At 54.9% G+C, this 22,440-nt stretch overlaps 1 protein-coding gene across 1 annotated transcript in view; it reads left to right on the forward strand.

The window, feature by feature from the left end:
* The window catches only part of slc6a8 (solute carrier family 6 member 8), a 36,025-nt gene extending 14,922 nt beyond the window's left edge, over nt 1-21,103 (forward strand). Inside the window, exons 3-11 of the mRNA XM_038782560.1 lie at nt 172-306; nt 1,505-1,608; nt 3,245-3,369; nt 5,976-6,088; nt 12,885-13,022; nt 15,223-15,325; nt 16,866-16,966; nt 17,571-17,741; nt 20,901-21,103. Of these exons, the coding sequence (XP_038638488.1) occupies nt 172-306; nt 1,505-1,608; nt 3,245-3,369; nt 5,976-6,088; nt 12,885-13,022; nt 15,223-15,325; nt 16,866-16,966; nt 17,571-17,741; nt 20,901-21,038 (1,128 nt within the window). The 3' untranslated portion in view covers nt 21,039-21,103. The remainder of the gene's footprint in view (nt 1-171; nt 307-1,504; nt 1,609-3,244; nt 3,370-5,975; nt 6,089-12,884; nt 13,023-15,222; nt 15,326-16,865; nt 16,967-17,570; nt 17,742-20,900) is intronic.
* Nucleotides 21,104-22,440: the final 1,337 nt, after the last annotated feature.

Consider the following 22,440-nt stretch of genomic DNA (forward strand, 5'->3'; position numbering starts at 1 on the left):
CCCTCAGGAACTTGAACCTTGAACTGCATGCAGACTCAGAGCTGGCCTATTCTGAGAGGTTGATTGACGCCAAGGCAAGTTGGGTGGGCGGTTGGGGCCGTCGGGCGAAGCCTTCTGCAGTCAAATAGCTGAAAGTGCGCTGCGTTTCTTTTTCCCTCCCTCTCGTTGCAGGTTGTCTATTTTACAGCCACCTTCCCCTACATCATCCTCATCATTCTGCTTGTGCGTGGCGTTACACTACCGGGGGCTCTCCAAGGTATCATCTACTACTTACAACCGGATTGGTCGAAGCTGGGCGAAGCGCAGGCAAGTAGACCGAGGGTGCGTGTGGTTGGGGGGGGGGGGGGGGTTGTGAAGCTCCTGGGCTACCCTCCAGAACGTTCTGGCAATTACCAGCCACTTTTTTCTGAAACAAGGTGGCCTGTCGATACCTGCCATGAAGCCCCGATGGTGGCCATTTTGAACACAGCATTAGATCAGGGATTGGCCATGGATTGAATTTCAAATACTTTGTTGAGGACTCTGGCTGGAGCACATCACTCCAATACCAGCACGGCGTTCCCTCGGTACTGACCCTCCGACAGTGCTGCACTCCCTCGGTACTGAGCCTCCGACAGTGCGGCGCTCCCTCAGCACTGACCCTCCGACAGTGCGGCGCTCCCTCAGCAGTGACCCTCCGACAGTGCGGCGCTCCCTCAGCACTGACCCTCCGACAGTGCGGCGCTCCCTCAGCACTGACCCTCCGGCAGTGCTGCGCTCCCTCTGCACTGACCTTCTGACAGTGCGGCGCTCCCTCAGCACTGACCCTCCGACAGTGCGGCGCTCCCTCAGCACTGACCCTCCGACAGTGCGGAGCTCCCTCTGCACTGACCCTCTGATAGTGCGGCGCTCCCTCAGCACTGACCCTCCGACAGTGCGGCACTCCCTCAGCACTGACCCTCCGACAGTGCGGCGCTCCCTCTGCACTGACCCTCTGACAGTGCGGCGCTCCCTCAGCACTGACCCTCCGACAGTGCGGCACTCCCTCAGCACTGACCCTCCGACAGTGCGGCGCTCCCTCAGCACACCCTCCGTCAGTGCGGCGCTCCCTCGGCACTGACCCTCCGACAGTGCGGCGCTCCCTCAGCGCCGATCCTCTGACAGTCTAGCCCATCGTTCAGCGTGCACGCTAATTTAAGTAATTGCCCCCTCATCACTATTCGGCCTCAGTGTGGATTCGATCTGGAGGAGGCGGTGTTGGGTAGGCAGCAGCTGGTGAGATAATTAGCCAGGTATTCTCACCTCCTGATTGCCACCCAGCGCTGCCACACCGAGAGTTGCTACATTGGTTTGGATGCCATATTGCTCTTCCCGCGAACAGCGAATCATCAATTGCCACCCGTTGGCAGTGATGGGCACCCATTGTTTGCGGACGAAGGAGTGAATCGTAATTTAGTAACCTGGGGACGGGTGGAGCACAGAGCCATGTTGGCCTCACTCTGAACTCGTACCTTTCACCCTGCAGGTCTGGATCGACGCGGGCACACAGATTTTCTTCTCATACGCCATCGGCCTTGGTGCTCTGACGGCACTGGGCAGTTACAACCAGTTCAACAACGATTGTTACAAGTAAGATGTGAGGTCAGGATTCGCGAGGGGCCGGGGGTGGGGGGTGGGGGGGGGGGGGGGGGGCGCGGGATGGGCTGGCGGCAGAGGTTGAGCAACGAGGGTGGGGTGCTGTACGGCAGTGATCATGGGGCACCCCGACGCCCTCACCCGCTGGACTAACAGCCCTTCAATGAAGACAGACGCAGACCCCTGTCCTGGTGAAGTGGTGACCCCAACACCCCATGTACCTGTCCTGGGAGTGTTTGATGGGGACAGTGTAGAGGGAGCTTTACTCTGTATCTAACCCCGTGCTGTACCTGTCCTGGGAGTGTTTGATGGGGACAGTGTAGAGGGAGCTTTACTCTGTATCTAACCCCGTGCTGTACCTGTCCTGGGAGTGTTTGATGGGGACAGTGTAGAGGGAGCTTTACTTTGTATCTAACCCTGTGCTGTACCTGTCCTGGGAGTGTTTGATGGGGACAGTGTAGAGGGAGCTTTACTCTGTATCTAACCCCGTGCTGTACCTGTCCTGGGAGTGTTTGATGGGGACAGTGTAGAGGGAGCTTTACTCTGTATCTAACCCCGTGCTGTACCTAGAACATAGAACAGTACAGCACAGAACAGGCCCTTCGGCCCTCGATGTTGTGCCGAGCAATGATCACCCTACTCAAACCCACATATCCACCCTATACCCGTAACCCAAGAACACCCCCCCCTAACCTTACTATTAGGACACTACGGGCAATTTATCACGGCCAATCCACCTAACCCGCACATCTTTGGACTGTGGGAGGAAACCGGAGCACCCGGAGGAAACCCACGCAGACACGGGGAGGACGTGCAGACTCCACACAGACAGTGACCCAGCCGGGAATCGAACCTGGGACCCTGGAGCTGTGAAGCATTTATGCTAACCACCATGCTACCGTGCTGCCCCAATGCTACCGCGCTGCTCCTGTCCTGGGAGTGTTTAATGGGGACAGTGTAGAGGGAGCTTTACTCTGTATCTAACCCCGTGCTGTACCTGTCCTGGGAGTGTTTGATGGGGTCAGTGTAGAGGGAGCTTTACTCTGTATCTAACCCCGTACTGTACCTGTCCTGGGAGTGTTTGATGGGGTCAGTGTGGAGGGAGCTTTACTCTGTATCTAACCCCGTGCTGTACCTGTCCTGGGAGTGTTTGATGGGGACAGTGTAGAGGGAGCTTTACTCTGTATCTAACCCCGTGCTGTACCTGTCCTGGGAGTGTTTGATGGGGACAGTGTAGAGGGAGCTTTACTCTGTATCTAACCCCGTGCTGTACCTGTCCTGGGAGTGTTTGATGGGGACAGTGTAGAGGGAGCTTTACTCTGTATCTAACCCCGTGCTGTACCTGTCCTGGGAGTGTTTGATGGGGACAGTGTAGAGGGAGCTTTACTCTGTATCTAACCCCGTGCTGTACCTGTCCTGGGAGTGTTTGATGGGGACAGTGTAGAGGGAGCTTTACTCTGTATCTAACCCCGTGCTGTACCTGTCCTGGGAGTGTTTGATGGGGACAGTGGAGAGGGAGCTTTACTCTGTATCTAACCCTGTGCTGTACCTGTCCTGGGAGTGTTTGATGGGGACAGTGTAGAGGGAGCTTTACTCTGTATCTAACCCCGTGCTGTCCCTCCTCTCTCAGGGATGCCTTTATACTGGCCTTGGTGAACAGTGGGACCAGTTTCTTTGCCGGGTTCGTTGTCTTCTCCATCTTGGGGTTCATGGCGCAGGAACGAGGAGTGGACATCTCTGAGGTGGCAGAGTCAGGTAAGCGGGCGGAATGCATTGGCAGCCATTTGCATGACCGATACCCCAATGTTTCCCCCTCACCTTGTGCTCTGAGGGGCTGAATGGGCCTCCTCCTGATCTCGGTGTGCGTGGGACAATTTGAAAGTGGGCGGATGACATTGTGGTGAATGTATTCAGCATAATGCATGCATGATACCATAACCTGTGACCTTGGACCTGGAAGTGGTGATATGAACTGCTTCCAGGTACTCTACTGTGACCCCGGTATGGCTCCGCCTCTGGCTCCGCCCACACCGGGGCCATATATGGACCGGCCTCTTGTGGGCGGCATTCATCTGTCCTACTGACTCTGGCTAGGCAAGTTCATGACTAATAAAGCCTAATGCTCACTCACTCTGTCTGCCTCACTGTGAATTGAAGGTATATCAGACATGAAATGTGAAAGTATTTTAAACTGTGAGAAGGACATTGTGGAACTTGAAAAGGACAGAGACAGTGCTGGACTGGGCAGATAGGTGGCAAATGAAGGTCAATGCGGAGAAGCATGAGCAGATGTTTTTTGGTGAGAACAACATTGGGGAGAGAGTGAGCAAAAGGTTTACAAGAATGGTTCCAGGGATGAGGGACTGTTCTCCTCGAAGAGGAAGAGGGCCGAGAGGAGATTGGATCGAGATGTTCAAGATCGTGAAGGGAGGCTGGACAGAGTCCAACTCATACCTCAATGGGACCAACCTTCAACTACTCCCACTGTTTGTAAAGCAAAGCGGATCGTGTGGGTGACACATTCCAGTGCAATGCCATGTTGCTCTGGACAAAATGGCACCCTGGGATTTTAAAATGGCCGCCACATTTTACTTGTGGACCCAACAGGCACTGTTCTTAGAACCAGAGCAATCAAAATGAACGCAAGGAGGGGGATGAGACCATCAATTCACGCGACACGTGGTCAGAAGCCAACAGTGGTTTTAGTCGTCTCACAACAGAGCCTGCCTGTAACGAGATGAACTCTAGATGAACTGGCAGGCAGGCTCACAACAGCAACCTTCATACTTCCGGTTAGGGGGAGGAGCCATGGGCGGAGCCAAGGGTGGAGCCCAGTGCAAGCTCCTCATCTCCCCCTATGGGTAGAGCCGCGCAACTACACATGGTCCAGTACAAGGTACAGGCTCAGCACATGTTGTACAATACAGTGTGGATTATTACTGTTTATAATTCACCACAGAGGGGCTCCCAATAAATGGTTTATGGGCAGCACGGTGGCGCAGTGGGTTAGCCCTGCAGCCTCACGGCGCTGAGGTCCCAGGTTCGAATCCCGGCTCTGGGTCACTGTCCGTGTGGAGTTTGCACATTCTCCCCGTGTCTGCGTGGGTTTCACCCCCACAACCCAAAAATGTGCAGAGTAGGTGGATTGGCCACGCTAAATTGCCCCTTAATTGGAAAATATTAATTCGGTACTCTAAATTTATATATAAAAAAAAATAAAATAAAGGGTTTATTTTGTTGACAAAAACGTCGATGCTGGTGGGGAAATTAAGACCAACCGTTTTCTGACAGGGCGTAGATTGAGGCCTACATTGAGGTGTAAATTCTTTTTAGCCCCCTTCCGTTTTAAAATTTGGACTGAAAACGCGATAGGCCCCTCCGCCTGGCCATCACGCCTCGCGCACATCGCTCGTTCAGACGCCACTTGTCTGAGAGGGATCGGTTTTTCCCGTTGCCCGCGTTCTTTCAGGCCCCGCTCGCCTCGGCAAGACTTTGGGGTGCTCAACCATTACTCGCCGAGGTCGTGGCTTCGCGCCTCGCGGTGTCTTTTTGGGTCCTCTTTGTCAGTCCGTCTCGTCTGCGGTTCAAAACACCTTCGGAAGCAAGTGCTTCTCTCCCGCTTAGGAAGCGCTTTCTTAAACCAGGCAGCGGTTTTTTTTCCATGACCACGCTCTCCCTTAATCCTTCTGGGTCAAACGTTGCTCTGGCAGTCATAGATCATAGAATTTACAGTGCAGAAGGAGGCCATTCGGCCCATCGAGTCTGCACCGGCTCCTGGAAAGAGCATCCGATCTAAGGTCAACACCTCCACCCCTATCCCAGTAACCCCACCCAACACTAAGGGACACTAAGGGCAATTTATCACGACCTAACCCGCACATCTTTGGACTGTGGGAGGAAACCGGAGCACCCGGAGGAAACCCACGCACACACGGGGAGGACGTGCAGCCTCCACACAGACAGTGACCCAAGCCGGGAATCGAACCTGGGACCCTGGAGCTGTGAAGCGATTGTGCTATCCACAATGCTACCGTGCTGCCCCTTCACTATCTATCGGGTGTAGCTCCATATGTCTCCGCACCATCCCCACCGTATGTCGTGCATTGGACGCAGGCCAAAGTAAGAAATATAAAGTTGCCGTTGTGTTTTTTTTTGGGGGGGGGGGCAGGTTGTGCCTGATCGGCGTTTGGGGTTTGCCCTGGAGATGCCCTAGACCCTGCCCCTACCCACTCCCCCCCCCCCCCCCCCCCCCCCACACCCTCACGCGTGATCCTGTGTGACTCTGAGTTCCCCAACTTACCCGCTGTGTACCCACTGCCCTCGTGCATTAACGACTTAACGGTTGCTATGGTCTCTCCCAGGACCCGGCTTGGCCTTCATCGCCTACCCCAAGGCAGTGACCCTGATGCCCTTCCCCCAAGTGTGGGCTGCTCTCTTCTTCATCATGCTCCTGCTCCTGGGGCTGGGGAGTCAGGTAAGACCGTCGACGGGAGTGTGGGTAAGATGGGGTAGGTGGCGGTGGGGGGGGGGGGGGGGGGACATGAGATGGGGAGCGGGGTGGGCAGGAGGGGGGGGGGGGGGGGGAGAGGGGTTGGAGCGGCAAGGATCGTAAGCCGGTAGGGAGGGTTCGTAACCTGGGAAGGCAACCGTCGTAACCTGAAATACTTGGGTCGTGACCCAAAGGTGGGGAGGGGGTGCAGAATTTGTCCCTTTTTCTGCCCCTAGTTATTGCAGTGTTGTGGGGTTTTTAAGCATGTAATTGTTGCAATTGTAAAGACGGCTATACTCCTGCAGCATGTGATTCCGTTAGAGGCTTTCTGTGACTGACCCTAAGATGTCAGCCTCCAAAGGCAGACTCACGGCAGAGTGACAGGACTATGGCGAGTGAGTTCGCTCATTGAGTGAAAATCGCTCGTTGTCACGAGTAGGCTTCGATGAAGTTGCTGTGCAAAGCCCCTAGTCGCCACATTCCGGCGCCTGTCCGGGGAGGCGGGTGCGGGAATCGAACCGTGCTGCCGGTCTGCTTTAAAAGCCAGCGATTTAGCCCAGTGAGCTAAACCAGCCCCTAATGAGCTAAACCAGCCCCCTGTGCAGGATGGCATTCCTAAAACCCAAACGTCCCATTCTTAGAGCGTCGAATCTGCCAGAGCAGCACACGTGGATCAGCCAGGTAGAAAACAAAGGTTCTATTTGTTCACAATACTACACCCTCCACCCCCCCAGAAAGGCCTCCCTAGCTCCCAGGCTGGGGTTTTTATCCCTTTTTATACTAGAGAGCTGACCTCTCAGTGAAGGGGGGGAAACCCGCCCTCTCGTTACTGGGGGAACTCACAGTCAGAGAACAAAGAACAAAGAAAAGTACAGCACAGGAACAGGCCCTTCGGCCCTCCAAGCCTGTGCCGACCATGCTGCCCATCTAAACTAAAATCTTCTCCACTTCCGGGGTCCGTATCCCTCTATTCCCATCCCATTCATGTATTTTCCAAGACAACCCTTAAACGTCACTATCGTCCCTGCTTCCACCACCTCCTCCGGCAGCGAGTTCCAGGCTCCCACTACCCTCTGTGTAAAAAACTTACCTCGCACATCTCTAAACCTTGCCCCTCGCACCTTAAACCTGTGCCCCCGAGTAATTGACCCCTCTACCCTGGGAAAAAGTCTCTATCCACTCTGTCTATGCCCCTCATAATTTTGTAGACCTCTATCAGGTCGCCCCTCAACCCCCTTCGTTCCAGTGAGAACAAACCAAGTTTATTCAACCGCTCCTCATAGCTAATGCCCTCCAGACCAGGCAACATCCTGGTAAATCTCTTCAGCACCCTCTCTAAAGCCTCCACATCCTTCTGGTAGTGTGGCGACCAGAGTTGAACATGATACTCCAAGTGTGGTCTAACTAAGTTCTACATCCACATCCTTCTGGTAGTGTGGCGACCAGAATTGAACACTATACTCCAAGTGTGGCCTAACTAAGGTTCTATGCAGCAGCAGCATGTGTTGCCAATTCTTATACTCAATGCCCCGGCCAATGAAGGCAAGCATGCCGTATGCCTTCTTGACTACCTTCTCCACCTGTGTTGCCCCTTTCAGTGACCTGTGGACCTGTACACCTAGATCTCTCTGACTGTCAATACTCTTGAGGGTTCTACCATTCACTGTATATTCCCTACCTGCATTAGACCTTCCAAAATGCATTACCTCACATTTGTCTGGATTAAACTTCATCTGCCATCTCTCCGCCCAAGTCTCCAAACGATCTAACTCCTGTTGTATTCAGAGGAGGTCACCTGGAAGCTAATTGTTCTTGTGCCCTCTCTGAGGGTTATAACATACATCAACAAGAAAAACGATACAACGAGCCTCCCCCCACAAACCCCCCCCCCCGGAACAAAAGACACATTTGCATGCACGATACTGTGTGACTGTTCTCATGCATTCCAGCCATGCAGGTCTCATAATGGAACGTGTGTAATGGCCTTGCCTGTTCTTCTGGGTGATGTACTTTGTCCAGAGAGTGTTGCTCCCATGGCCATGGTGACACATGGAGCTCTGGGATCAATGGTAGTTCTGCGCTCAGTACAGCCAGCGAGATCAATGGTTTGATTTGATTTATTGTCACGTGTACCGAAGTACAGTGAAAAGTATTTTTCTGCGGCCGAGGGAACGTACACAGTGCGTACACAGCAGACAAAAGAATAATCAACAGGGAACATTGACAAATGGCACATCGACAAACAGTGATTGGTTACTGTGCGGAACAAGGGGCCAAACAAAGCAGATACATGAGCAAGAGCAGCTTAGGGCGTCGTGAATCGTGTTCGTACAGGGAACAGATCAGTCCGAGGGGGAGGCGTTGAGGAGCCTTGTAGCTGTGGGGAAGAAGCTGTTCCTATGTCTGGATGTGCGGGTCTTCAGACTTCTACAGCTTCTGCCTGATAGAAGGGTCTCTCTCTGCCTCTCTCTCTGCCTCTCTCCCTGTCTCTCTCTCTCTCTGCCTCTCTCCCTGTCTCTCTCCCTGTCTCTCTCTCTCTCTCTCTCTCTCTCTCTCTCCCTGTCTCTCTCCCTGTCTCTCTCTCTCTCTGCCTCTCTCTCTGCCTCTCTCCCTGTCTCTCTCTCTCTCTCTGCCTTTCTCTCTGTCTCTCTCTCTCTCTGCCTCTCTCCCTGTCTCTCTCCCTGTCTCTCTCTCTCTCTGCCTCTCTCTCTGCCTCTCTCCCTGTCTCTCTCTCTCTCTGCCTCTCTCCCTGTCTCTCTCTCTCTGCCTCTCTCTCTGCCTCTCTCCCTGTCTCTCTCTCTCTCTGCCTCTCTCCCTGTCTCTCTCCCTGTCTCTCTCTCTCTCTGCCTCTCTCTCTGTCTCTCTCTCTGCCTCTCTCCCTGTCTCTCTCCTCTCTCTGCCTCTCTCTCTGCCTCTCTCCCTCTCTGCCTCTCTCCCTGTCTCTCTCCCTGTCTCTCTCTCTCTCTCTGCCTCTCTCTCTGTCTCTCTCTCTGCCTCTCTCCCTGTCTCTCTCTCTCTCTCTGTCTCTCTCTCTGCCTCTCTCCCTGTCTCTCTCTCTCTCTCTCTCTGTATCTCTCTCTGTCTCTCTTTCTGCCTCTCTGTCTCTGTCTATGTGGGCAGCACAGTAGCACAAGTGGATCTCACTGTGGCTTCACAGCACCAGTGTCCTAGGTTCGATTCCCGGCTTGGGTCACTGTCTGTGCGGAGTTTGCATGTTCTCCCCGTGTCTGCGTGGGTTTCCTCCGGGTGCTCCGGTTTCCTCCCACAGTCCAAAGATGTGCAGGTTAGGTGGATTGGCCATGATAAATTGTCCTTAGTGCCCAACAAGGTTAGTTGGGCTGAGTTCACCGCACTCCGCAGTTTCTTGCAACACTGAACATAGAACATTACAGCACGCGCGGAACAGTTGCCATGGGTAACCCCCCCAGGATGATCCTCTGAGAGAATTCTGCTTTGCACATGGGCCTGGTTACGATCCCGGCCTCCGGATTGCTCCTCTCCCGCTTTGCTAAACAAAGTGCCTGAGTCACCTGCCACGAGGCTAGTTTGCATCTCCCAAGTTCTCTCGGCAGCTGAAGGCCCGACTGTTGTGTTTATTTAATCCTTTACTTCACATTTCATTCTGACCCCTTGACAGGGGAAAAACCCGACCATGAGAACTCATCCTCGCTTGGCCATCAGTGGCCCTGTGTGTCTGTGGCACGGTGGCACAGTGGTTAGCACTGCTGCCTCACCGCTCCAGGGCCCCGGGTTCAATTCCAGGCTCTGGTCACTCTCTGCGCGGAGATGCGCGTTCGCAGAATCATTGAATCGTAGAATTTTACAGCGCAGAAGGAGGCCATTCGGCCCATCGGGTCTGCACCGGCCCTTGGAAAGAGCACCCCAGTCACGCTTCCGCCCCCACCCTAACCCAGTAACCCCCACCTAACCTTTTTGGATACTAAAGGGCAATTTATCGCGGCCAATCCACCTAACCCGCACGTCTTTGGACTGTGGGAGGAAACCGGAGCACCCGGAGGAAACCCACGCAGACACGGGGGGGGGGGGGGAACGTGCAGACTCCGCACGGACAGTGACCCAAGCCGGGAATCGAACCGGGGACCCTGGAGCTGTGAAGCAACTGTGCTGCCCACTGTGCTACCGTGCTGGTTGTTTTTTTGAGGCAGAGGGGGAAACCTGATTGACGCGTACAAGATTTTGAGGGACATTGATAGGGGTCAATAGCTGGGGGGGGGAGGGGGGGGCATAGATTTAAGGTAAGGGGCAGGGGACTTTGAGGGGATCTGATTTTTAACCGGGAGGTTGGTTGGAATCCGGAACTCACTGCCTGAAAAGGTGGTGGAGGCAGGAACTCTAACAACAATTAAGAAGTATTGAGACGAGCATTTAATTTGCCACAGCACACAAGGCTATGGAGAGTGCTTGGGAATGGGCATTGAAATAGAGAGGGTGCTTGATGGGCCAGCCCAGACATCGATGGAACGAAGGGCCTCATTTGGTGCTGTAAAACTGTTTGACTCGCTGACTCTATCAGAGTTCTCATGTGACTGAGAGATGGGAGGCTGAGGGCAGGGGTATAAAACTGACACTAAAAAGATAAGATTACAAATAAACGTTAATTGTACTATAGGCAGTTCCAGTACAAAGTTAAGCCAACTCGGAGTTCAGAGTTCAAATCAGGTGAAGACAACTCAGAGGTCAGAGTTCAATTCCCAACAAGACCAACTATAAAACTGAACCTAATTCCCCCATCACCCCCTGAGCTCGCTGAGCCACACTCGCTACCAGGTCCAACCACACCGCCATTTTCTAATTCTCGGCCTTCTTTCCAAATCCCTTCTTGGTAACCCTCCCTATCTCAGTGAACACCTCCTATCCCTACAACCCTCCCTATCTCAGTGACCTCCTCCTGTCCCTACAACCCTCCCTATCTCAGTAACCTCCTCCAGCCCCTACAACCCTCCCTATCTCTGTAACCTCTTCCAACCCCTACAACCCTCCCTATCTCTGTAATCTCCTCCAGCCCCTACAACCCTCCCTATCTCTGTAACCTCCTCCAGCCCCTACAACCCTCCCTATCTCTGTAACCTCCTCCAGCCCCTACAACCCTCCCTATCTCTGTAACCTCCTCCAGCCCCTACAACCCTCCCTATCTCTGTAACCTCCTCCAGCCCCTACAACCCTCCCTATCTCTGTAACCTCCTCCAGCCCCTACAACCCTCCCTATCTCTGTAACCTCTGCCTCTGTCTCCCTCACTCTCACTCACTGTCTCTTTCTGTCTGTCTGTCTCTCTCTCTCTGTCTCTCTCTCTGTCTCTCTCTGCCTCTCTGTCTATGTGGGCAGCACGGTAGCACAAGTGGATAGCACTGTGGCTTCACAGCTCCAGGGTCCCAGGTTCAATTCCCGGCTTGGGTCACTGTCTGTGCGGAGTTTGCATGTTCTCCCCGTGTCTGCGTGGGTTTCCTCCGGGTGCTCCGGTTTCCTCCCACAGTCCAAAGATGTGCAGGTTAGGTGGATTGGCCATGATAAATTGCCCTTAGTGTCCAAAAGGTTAGGAGGGGTTATTGGGTTACGGAGATAGGGTAGAAGTGAGGGCTTAAGTGGGTTGGTGCAGACTCGACAGGCTGAATGGCCTCCTTCTGCACTGTATGTATGTTGTATGTTCTCTCTGTCTCTGTGTTTCTCTGAGTGTGTTTCTCTCTCTCTGTCTCTCGCCCTCTCCCTTTTTCTGTCTGTTTCTCTCTCTGTCTCCCTCTTTCTATCTCTCTCACTCTGCGCCTCTCTCTGTCTCTCTATCTCTCTCTGTCTCTCTATCTCTCTATCTCTCTGTCTCTCTCTCTCTCTCTGTCTCTCTCTCTCTCTCCGTCTCTTTCTCTATCTCTCTCTCTCTCTCAGTCTCTCTGTCTCTCTCTCTCTCTCCTCTCTCAGTCTCTCTGTCTCTCTCTCTCTCCTCTCTCAGTCTCTCTGTCTCTCTCTCTGTCTCTCTGTCTCTCTCTCAGTCTCTCTGTCTCTCTCTCTCCTCTCTCAGTCTCTCTGTCTCTCTCTCTCTCTGTCTCCCTTTTTCTGTCTGTTTCTCTCTCTGTCTCCCTCTTTCTGTCTCTCTTTCTATCTCTCTCACTCTGCGCCTCTCTCTCTGTCTCTCTTTCTCTCTCTCTCTCTCCGTCTCCCTCTCTCTCTCAGTCTCTCTGTCTCTCTCTCTGTCTCTCTCTCTCAGTCTCTCTGTCTCTGTCTCTCTCTCTGTCTCTCTCTGTCTCTCTCTTTCTCTCTCTCTCTCTCTCTCAGTCTCTCTGTCTCTCTCTCTGTCTCTCTCTCTCTCTCTCTCTGTCTCTCTCTGACTCTCTCTCTGTCTCTCTCTCTGTCTCTCTCTCTCCTCTCTCTGTCTCTCTCTCTCTCTCTGTCTCTCTCCACTCTCTCCGTCTCTCTGTCTCTCTCTCTCTCTCCTCTCTCAGTCTCTCTCACCTGTCCCTAATATCTCTTTATGAGACACGGGTCAAATCCTGTCTGATTTGTGCCCGTGTGAAGTGTCCTGGGTCTATTTTGCCGCAGTAAAGGCGCTAGGCAAGTTCAGGTGGTTGTTGCACGTTGGACATTACAACATCTGGCCAGCGAATGTTCCTGGGCCATCGAGGGGAGTACTGGATGGTGTGGGGGAGGTGTGGAGAACCGCACCCTGGCTGTCGTGGTCAAAAGGTGACTGAGGTCAGGGGGCGTGCGGGCAGGCGGGCATGGGGCAGAGCCTGACGGCCATTCACCGCTCTCCCGCCATTTCTGTCTCCCCAGTTTGTCGGAGTTGAAGGATTCGTGACCGGGATTCTCGACCTTATGCCTTCCAAGTACTACTTCCGGTACCAGCGGGAGGTTACAGTGGCTATCTGCATCGGCCTCAGCTTCATCATCGACCTCACCATGGTGACGCAGGTAAGCCGGTCTCTGCCCGCTGCCACCATGTTAGAGTGTGCGAACTTTCACCCCTCACCCCCCCCCGCCCCCCCCCTCCCCGACCCCCTCCTCCCCCACATCACCTCAATCCACACCCCCCCCCCCCCCCCGCCCCCCCCCTCCCCGACCCCCCCTCCCCGACATCACCTCAATCCACATCGCGGGAACAGGCAATCGGAAGACGCGAACCTGGCAAACGGCGGCAGTCGTGGGGACGCGGTGCGTGGGCCTCAGGAGGCTAGCGTGCAACCACGGCTAGCCGCGAGGGAGGCAGATGGCACGTTGGGCCGTTACCGCGAGGGGATGGGGGGGGGGGGGGGCTGGATCACCAGAATAAAGAGGCTTTGGCGAGGCCAATTACGGAATAACTGCGGTCTCCACGTTTTAGCAGACGGCGCAGCAAAGATTGACCGGATTGGCTCACGGTTCAAGGGGAGGAAGGGGAGGAAAGGTCGAGCAGATTTGAGACTGTTCCCGTCGGGATTTGCGGGTCCATCTCCTCCAGAGTTTCGGAGGACGTGAGGCAACCTCGTTGCGACGAAGGGGGGGGGGGGGCACTGAGAGATTGTCTCCGCTCTTCACATTAAAAATTAGCGATTCAGACGAGGGGACTAAATGCGTTATCTCCAAATTTGCAGACGATACAAAGTTGGGTGGGGGAGGGTGAGCTGTGAGGAGGATGCCGAGAGGCTTCCGCGGGATTTGGACAGGCTGAGTGAGTGGGTACATGTGCACGGCAGATGCAGTATAATTTGGATAAATGTGACTTTATCCGCTTTGGTAGCCAAAATAGGAAGGCAGGTTATTATTTGAATGGGTGTAAATTGAGAGAGGCGGATATTCAGCATGTCCTCGTGCATCAGTCGCTGAAAATAAGCAGGCAGGTACAGCGGGTACAGCAGGCAGTAAAGGAGGCAAATGGCACGTTGGTCTTCATAACGCGAGGATTTGCGTCAAGGAATAGAGAAGTTTTACTGCGATTGTATAGGGCATTGGTGAGGCCACACCTGGATGGAGTATTGTGTGTAGTTTTGGTGTCCTTAACTGAGGAATGATGTTCTTGCGATGGAGGGAATGCAGCGAAGGCTGATTCCTCGGATGGCCGGACTGTCATATGAGGAGAGACAGAATTGGTCAGGATTGTTCTCGCCGGAGTTCAGAAAACTGAGAGGGGATCTCGTCGAAACTTATGAAATTCTAGCAGGATTAGACAGGGTAGATCCTGAAAGAATGTTCCCGGTGGTGGGGGAGTCCAGAACTAGGGGGGTCATAGTTTGAGGGTCAGGGGTAAACCTTTCAAGACTGAGGTGAGGAGAAATTTCTTCACCCAGAAAGTGGTTTGATTTCAAGAAGGAATTCGATGTAGGTCTTGGGGATTAAGGGGATCAAGGGACATAGGGGGAGGCGGGATCAGGGTGTTGAACTTGATGATCAGCCTTGACGATGAATGGCGGAGCAGGCTCGAAGGGCTGAATGGCCTCCTCCTGCTTCTATTTTCTATGTACGGGCGGCGAGTCGAAAACCACGGGAGGGGGAAGCCTTTGCCACTGAGATGCGGAGAAACATCTTCGCTCAAAATGTTGCAAGTCTTTGGGATTCCTGACCCCGGAAGGTTGCCTGGGCCCTGTCCCTGAAGGCATTTAAAGTTGGGGATAGGACAGATTTTCGGGGGCCGTTAAGGGGGTATGGGGAGTGGGAGGGGTCAGCCACGATAGTAGTGAATGGTGGAGCAGGCTTGAGATGCCGAATTCACCTCCTCCCCGTTGGATTCTGTGCAACCACAATCTCCTGAATTCTCTCCCCCAACGCCGCCCACCCCACCCTTTCACCCCCCCCCTCCCCCCCAAGTCCCGCCCCATCCCTCCCTCCCTCCCTTCCACTGATGAACGTTGCTATCTTTGAACTCACCACCGATTGACAGCGAATTGGGTTGACCACCGCGGGTCAAAGGGGGGAAGGGGCAAAGGGGCGGAAAGCGAAGCTTGACCTTAAAACTCAGCGTCTGATTGGTTGACCTTTCTGCGGCCACACAGCAGGTCAAGAACTGACCGCTCAACTGGAGGAGGGGGAGGGGAGGGGGGGAAAGAGGTGGGGATGGGGGGGATTGGGTGGGACACGGGGCGGGCGAAGGTTGACCTTAAAGATTGGCGTCTCAACGACCTTCCCATCACACACACAGGGTGGGATGTACATCTTCCAGATCTTCGACTATTACTCAGCAAGTGGGATGTCTTTGCTTTGGCAGGCGTTCTGGGAGTGTATAGTGGTTGCGTGGGTTTATGGTAAGTACCCTTTCTGCGTGCTCTTTTTCAGTCATTCTGTAGGAGTTCCTCAGGGGAGTGTCCTAGGCCCCAGCCACCTTCAGCTGCTTCACCAATGACCTTCCTTCCACGTCATGAGGTCAGAAGGCGGGGTGATCACTGGTGACTACACAATGTTCAGCACCATTCGCGACTCCTCAGATAATGAAGCAGCCCGTGTCCAAATGCAGCCAGACCTGGGCAATATCCAGGCTCGGGGCTGACAAGGGGCAAGTTGCCTTCGCGCCACACAAGTGCCGGGCAATGGCCATCTCCTACAAGAGAGGACCTAACCATCGCCCCTTGACATTCAATGGCGTTACCATCGCTGAATCCCCCACACTCAACATCCTCGGCGCTTGTCGAGGGAGCCTTGGCGATTGGCTGCAGTGCATCTTGTAGACGGTACACACGGCTGCCGCTCTGCGTCGGTGGGTGGAGGACGTAGATGTCGAAGGTGGGGGTTAGCGAGTCGGTCGAGTGGGGGGGGGGGGGGGGCGGGGGGCTGCTTTGTCCTGGATGGTGTCGAGCTTCTCGAGTGTTGTCGGAGCCGCGCTCATCCAGGCGAGTGGGAGAGTCCATCACACTCCTGACTTGTGTCCTTGTAGATGGTGGACAGGCTTTGCGGGGGGGGGGGGGGGGGGGGGGGGGCGTCAGGAGGTGAGTTACTCTCCGCAGGATTCCCAGCCTCTGACGTGCTCTGGTAGCCACAGTATTTATACGGCTGGGCCCAGTTCAGTTCCTTTCAATTGTTTATCTAACTTTGTCTTTGAACGCGTAACTTCAATTATTATCATTGACACGAGGCATTGATTACGGAGGAAGTGTGAAAATCGATCAACCGGATGGAATTGAGGCCGGGGCCAGTGAACTAGGCCGATTCCCGGGATGAAGGAGGGGGGTGTGTCCGATGAGGAAAGAGTTGAGCAGGTTGGGGTCCTGTACCCATCGGAGTTCAGAGGCCCGAGAGGCGATCACATTGGAACATTTCAGATTCTGGGGGGGGGGTTGACAGGGTGGATGCCGAGAGAATGTCCCCCTCTTGGGGGTGGGGGGGGGGGGGGAGTCTCGAACTAGGAGTTGGGGGGGGGGCACAGTTTGAGAATAAGGGGGTCTCCCATTGAAGACGGAGATGAGGAGGAATTTCTCTCAGAGGGGAGTCAGTCAGTGGAATGCACCCCCCCCCCCCCCCCCCCCCCTCAGACAGCAGTATATTCAAGGCCGAGATAGAGAGATTTCTGATCGACGGGGGGGGGGGGGGGGAGGGGGGGGGGGTCATGGGGGGAGGGGGAGAGATGGAAAGTGGAGTTGAGGCCCCGATTGGATCAGACCGGAAATCGAACGGGGGGGTGGGGGTTGCAGGACTCCCGAATGGCCTGAGACCTGATCCTGTTCCGGGCCTTCCCCCTTGGAGGGGTCTTTGCCTTTAACCATTTCCGCTTTTCCCTCACCGACCCCCCCCCCCCCCCTCCTCCCCCTTTTCCCCTCCCCATTCCCCCCCCCCCTCCCATTCTCGTTGCAGGGGCGGACCGTTTCATGGACGACATCGCGTGCATGGTGGGATATCAGCCCCTCCCCTTGATGAAGTGGTGCTGGAGCTTCGTGACGCCTCTCCTCTGCTTGGTAAGACCCTCGGGGAGACCTCCGCCTCGTCTTGAGCCGGTCGGGAGGGAGTCGGTGGGGGGAGTGCTGGAGAGGGGGTGGGGGGGAGGTGGGGTGGGGGGGGGGGGGGGGGAGGTGGGAGGAGTGCTGGAGCGTCGGGGAGGGGGGGGGGGGGCGCGGAGGTGGGGGCGCGGTACCTGAATCATCGAACACGAGTCGACAAAAAAAGAAAACGGCCCGACGGTCAACCTGGCTGCCTGCGGGACTGATCGACTGCGGGAGGCATCGCAGTCAGGATGGATGTGAGGCGATCCCGCTGCAGTCGCACAGAGGATTTGTGTTGGGAATACATCCTGGAATGATCTTGTGTGGATCTGAGAGTATATGCTCGCATGGAGGGGGGGGGGGGGGGCGGTACAGCGAAGGTTCACTCGATTGAGTTCCTGCGATGAGGGGGAGGGTGGTGTTGACCCACAATGAGAAGCTGAGTTTTGATGGGCCGAATAGTCTATTCCTGTTCCGTGCATTTCTGGGATAACGCGGGCCTAGTTCGGGGCAAGGCCCAACACAAACTAACTGTGCCTCTCTCTCTCTCTCTCTCTCTCTTTCTCGAACACAATCCCAGGGGATCTTTTTGTTCCACCTCATCAACTACCAGCCCCTGATGTACAACAAGGTCTACACCTACCCGTGGTGGGGTGAAGCCCTGGGCTGGTGCCTCGCCCTCGCCTCCATGCTCTGCATCCCAACGACAATACTCTACAAACTCTGCCGGGGCAGGGGGACATTCACAGAGGTCAGTGGACGCGACGCGGAACGGGGCGAGGTGCCCGTTGCCTCGCTGCTGTTGCCCACCATCGGAGCTGTTCCCCGAGGGTACCGGGCAAGATCCACGAGTGTGGCCAACTCCCAGAAATAGTGTTGACCCTCCGACAGTGCGCCGCTCCCTCAGCACTGACCCTCCGACAGTGCGGCGCTCCCTCAGCACTGACCCTCCGACAGTGCGGCGTCCCCTCACCACTGACCCTCCGACAGTTCAGCGCTCCCTCACCACTGACCCTCCGACAGTGCGGGGCTCCCTCACCACTGACCCTCCGACAGTGCGGCGCTCCCTCAGCACTGACCCTCCAACAGTGCGGCGCTCCCTCAGCACTGACCCTCCGACAGTTCAGCGCTCCCTCACCACTGACCCTCCGACAGTGCGGCGTTCCCTCAGCACTGACCCTCCAACAGTGCGGTGCTCCCTCAGCACTGACCCTCCAACAGTGCGGCGCTCCCTCAGCACTGACCCTCCGACAGTGCGGCGCTCCCTCAGCACTGACCCTCCAACAGTGCGCCGCTCCCTCAGCACTGACCCTCCGACAGTTCAGCGCTCCCTCACCACTGACCCTCCGACAGTGCGGCGCTCCCTCAGCACTGACCCTCCGACAGTGCGGCGCTCCCTCAGCACTGACCCTCCGACAGTGCGGAGCTCCCTCACCACTGACCCTCCGACAGTGCGCCGCTCCCTCAGCACTGACCCTCCGACAGTGCGGCGCTCCCTCAGCACTGACCCTCCGACAGTGCGGTGCTCCCTCAGCACTGACCCTCCGACAGTGCGGCGCTCCCTCAGCACTGACCCTCCGACAGTGCGGCGCTCCCTCAGCACTGACCCTCCGACAGTGCGGCGCTCCCCCAGCACTGACCCTCCGACAGTGCGGCGCTCCCTCAGCACTGACCCTCTGACAGTGCGGCGCTCCCTCAGCACTGACCCTCCGACAGTACGGCGCTCCCTCAGCACTGACCCTCCGACAGTGCGGCGTTCCCTCAGCACTGACCCTCCGACAGTACGGCGCCCCCTCAGCACTGACCCTCCGACAGTGCGGCTTTCCCTCAGCACTGACCCTCCCACAGTACGGCGCTCCCTCAGCACTGACCCTCCGACAGTGCGGCGTTCCCTCAGCACTGACCCTCCGACAGTGCGGCGCCCCCTCAGCACTGACCCTCCGACAGTGCTATGCTCCCTCAGCACCGACCTTCCGACAGTGCAGTGCTCCCTCAGCACTGACCCTCCGACAGTGCGGCTTTCCCTCAGCACTGACCCTCCCACAGTACGGCGCTCCCTCAGCACTGACCCTCCGAAAGTGCGGCGTTCCCTCACCACTGACCCTCCGACAGTGCGGTGCTCCCTCAGCACTGACCCTCCAACAGTGCGGCGCTCCCTCAGCACTGACCCTCCGACAGTGCGGTGCTCCCTCACACTGACCTTCTGACAGTGCGGCACACCCTCAGCACTGACCCTCCGACAGTGCGGTACTCCCCCAGCACTGACCCTCCGACAGTGCGGCTTTCCCTCAGCACTGACCCTCCGACAGTGCGGCGTTCCCTCAGCACTGACCCTCCGACAGTACGGCGCTCCCTCAGCACTGACCCTGCGACAGTGCAGCGCTCCCTCAGCACTGACCCTCCGACAGTGCGGCATTCCCTCAGCACTGACCTTCTGACAGTGCAGCACTACCTCAGCACTGACCCTCTGACAGTGCAGCGCTCTCTCAGCACTGACCTTCTGACAGTGCAGCACTCCCTCAGCACTGACCCTCTGACAATGCGGCACTCCCTCAGTACTGACCAAATGGACAATCTTTGATAAATGATCGTGAGCCAAAAGCTATACTAAGAACTCAATTTGTTGGTACTAAAACCTACATATATTAATACATGGGACCGTTCAGTACAGTCAGAAAGAACCTGAACACACATTGCACCTGTTTCAGCTGAACAAACTTAGTTTTGGCCATTTGCTGGTTCATTCCTCAGGGAAATGTCTTGATCAACCTGGGTCAAGCTGCCTGGTTTAAATTTCAAACAGTGCTTGGCAGTTAACTGTCAGTCACCATCAGCTGGTGCATTCCTCCTGCAAGCATGTCTGCCACGTGCCAACGAATCAGCACTCTCTTTCCCTGCAGAGTAAATTGTTGTTCGTTGCACATTTGCTGTTCTTGCGCATTGCCCTGGTGCGTGCAAGATGAAAAGATTTGACAAAAATAATCTCCCTTTTGTCCCTCACCGCCCCATTGTGCCTTGCCCCCCAGGGATGGAGTAAATCCCCATGCTCTTGTGGAGCAATGCCATTGGAGGTCCATTAGCTAAGGCTGTTGATCACTCAGACCCCAAATTAGTAAGCCGGCCTCCGGTTCTCCTTGCCCCCTAGTGGTCTGGAGGATAACTGAGCACTCGTGCTTGTAATGAAGTTCAAATACCATTGGTTCTGACAATATTTTTAAATCTTCCCTCCCTCTCCCTCACAACCTCTCTTTCTCTCTCTCACTTTTCTTCCAAACCTTTCTGTCTCGCTTGCATTCCCTTTCCTATCTCTCTCTTTTTCTATCTCTTTTCACTCTCCATCTCTCTCTCTCTGTCTCTCCCTCTCTCCTGTAACACTCCCCCTCTCCCCGTTACACTATCTCTGTCTCTCACCCTCTCTCTATCCTTCACTCTTTCCTCTCTTGCTCGCTCTTTCTCCCTCAATCACTCTCTTTCTACCCCTTCCTCTCTCTCTTCCCCCTTCTCTCTCTCTGTCTCTCTCTCTCTATATACCCCTTCCCGTTCTCTCTCTCTCTCTCTTTCCCCCTTCTCCCTCTCTGTCTCTCTCTCTCTATACCCCTTCCCGTTCTCTCTCTCCCTCAATCTCCCTCTCTACTCACGCCCTCTACTCTTCCATCTCTCTCTCTACCCCTCTCCCCCACTTTCTACCTCTTCCTCTACTCCTCTCTCCCTCTCTCTCTCTCTACCTCCTCTTTCTACTCCTCTCCACCACTTTCTATCCCTCCCTCTCTCTCTACGCCTCTCCCTTTCTATACCTCTCCCCCCTCTGCCTACCCACCTCTCTCTCTCTCTCTCTACTCCTCTCCACCCCTCGATACTTCCCTCTCTGCCACCTTCTCTCCCTCTAATCCACCCCATTGTCTCTTCACAGCGCTGGAACTATCTGACGACCCCGGTATGGGCACCGCACCACCTCCGGTACAGGGAGGTGACGATGGACTCCGCCAGTCACGCCGCAGCACGACCCACGGCGGAAGAGAAGATTGTGATATATGAGAGTGTGATGTGAGGGCTCCAGACGTCAGCTGGTGTTATGTAATATTCAATCATTTTTAAAGACACAAATTCGCAGAATTCTAATTGGCATTTTATACCCCAGGAATCGAAACCAGCCCTTTAAATGCACTTTATTGATAGGCTATTAAAAAAAGTAATACTATGCAATTTTAGAAACACAACACACAAGCAGGGAGAGTTTTGGGTACTGGGAATGTTTGATGCGGGGGGGGGGGGGGGGGGGAAGTGTCGAGGGAGCTTTACTCTGTATCTAACCCCGTGCTGTACCTGTCCTGGGAGTGTTTGATGGGGACAGTGTAGAGGGAGCTTTACTCTGTATCTAACCCCGTGCTGTACCTGTCCTGGGAGTGTTTGATGGGGACAGTGTAGAGGGAGCTTTACTCTGTATCTAACCCCGTGCTGTACCTGTCTTGGGAGTGTTTGATGGGGAAAGTGTAGAGGGAGCTTTACTCTGTATCTAACCCCGTGCTGTACCTGTCCTGGGAGTGTTTGATGGGGACAGTGTAGAGGGAGCTTTACTCTGTATCTAACCCCGTGCTGTACCTGTCCTGGGAGTGTTTGATGGGGACAGTGTAGAGGGAGCTTTACTCTGTATCTAACCCCGTGCTGTACCTGTCCTGCGAGTCTTTGATGGGGACAGTGTAGAGGGAGCTTTACTCTGTAACTAAACCCGTGCTGTCCCTGTCCTGGGAGCGTTTGATGGGGACAGTGTAGAGGGAGCTTTACTCTGTGTCTAACCCCGTGCTGTACCTGTCCTGGGAGTGTTTGATGGGGACAGTGTAGAGGGAGCTTTACTCTGTAACTAAACCCGTGCTGTCCCTGTCCTGGGAGTGTTTGATGGGGACAGTGTAGAGGGAGCTTTACTCTGTATGTAACCCCGTGCTGTCCCTGTCCTGGGAACGTTTGATGGGGACAGTGTAGAGGGAGCTTTACTCTGTGTCTAACCCCGTGCTGTACCTGTCCTGGGAGTGTTTGATGGGGACAGTGAAGAGGGAGCTTTACTCTGTATGTAACCCCGTGCTGTACCTGTCCTGGGAGTGTTTGATGGGGAGAGTGTAGAAGGAGCTTTACTCAGTATCTAACCCCGTGCTGTACCTGTCCCGGGAGTGTTTGATGGGGACAGTGTAAAGGGAGCTTTAAGAACATAAGAACTAGGAGCAGGAGTAGGCCATCTGGCCCCTTGAGCCTGCTTCACCATTCAATGAGATCATGGCTGATCTTTTGTGGACTCAGCTCCACTTTCCGGCCCGAACACCATAACCCTTAATCCCTTTATTCTTCAAAAAACTATCTATGTTTACCTTAAAAACATTTAATGAAGGAGCCTCAATTGCTTCACTGGGCAAGGAATTCCATAGATTCACAACCCTTTGGGGGAAGAAGTTCCTCCTAAA

The sequence above is a fragment of the Scyliorhinus canicula genome, chromosome 21 (genome assembly GCF_902713615.1).
Source record: "Scyliorhinus canicula chromosome 21, sScyCan1.1, whole genome shotgun sequence".
NCBI lineage: Eukaryota > Metazoa > Chordata > Chondrichthyes > Carcharhiniformes > Scyliorhinidae > Scyliorhinus > Scyliorhinus canicula.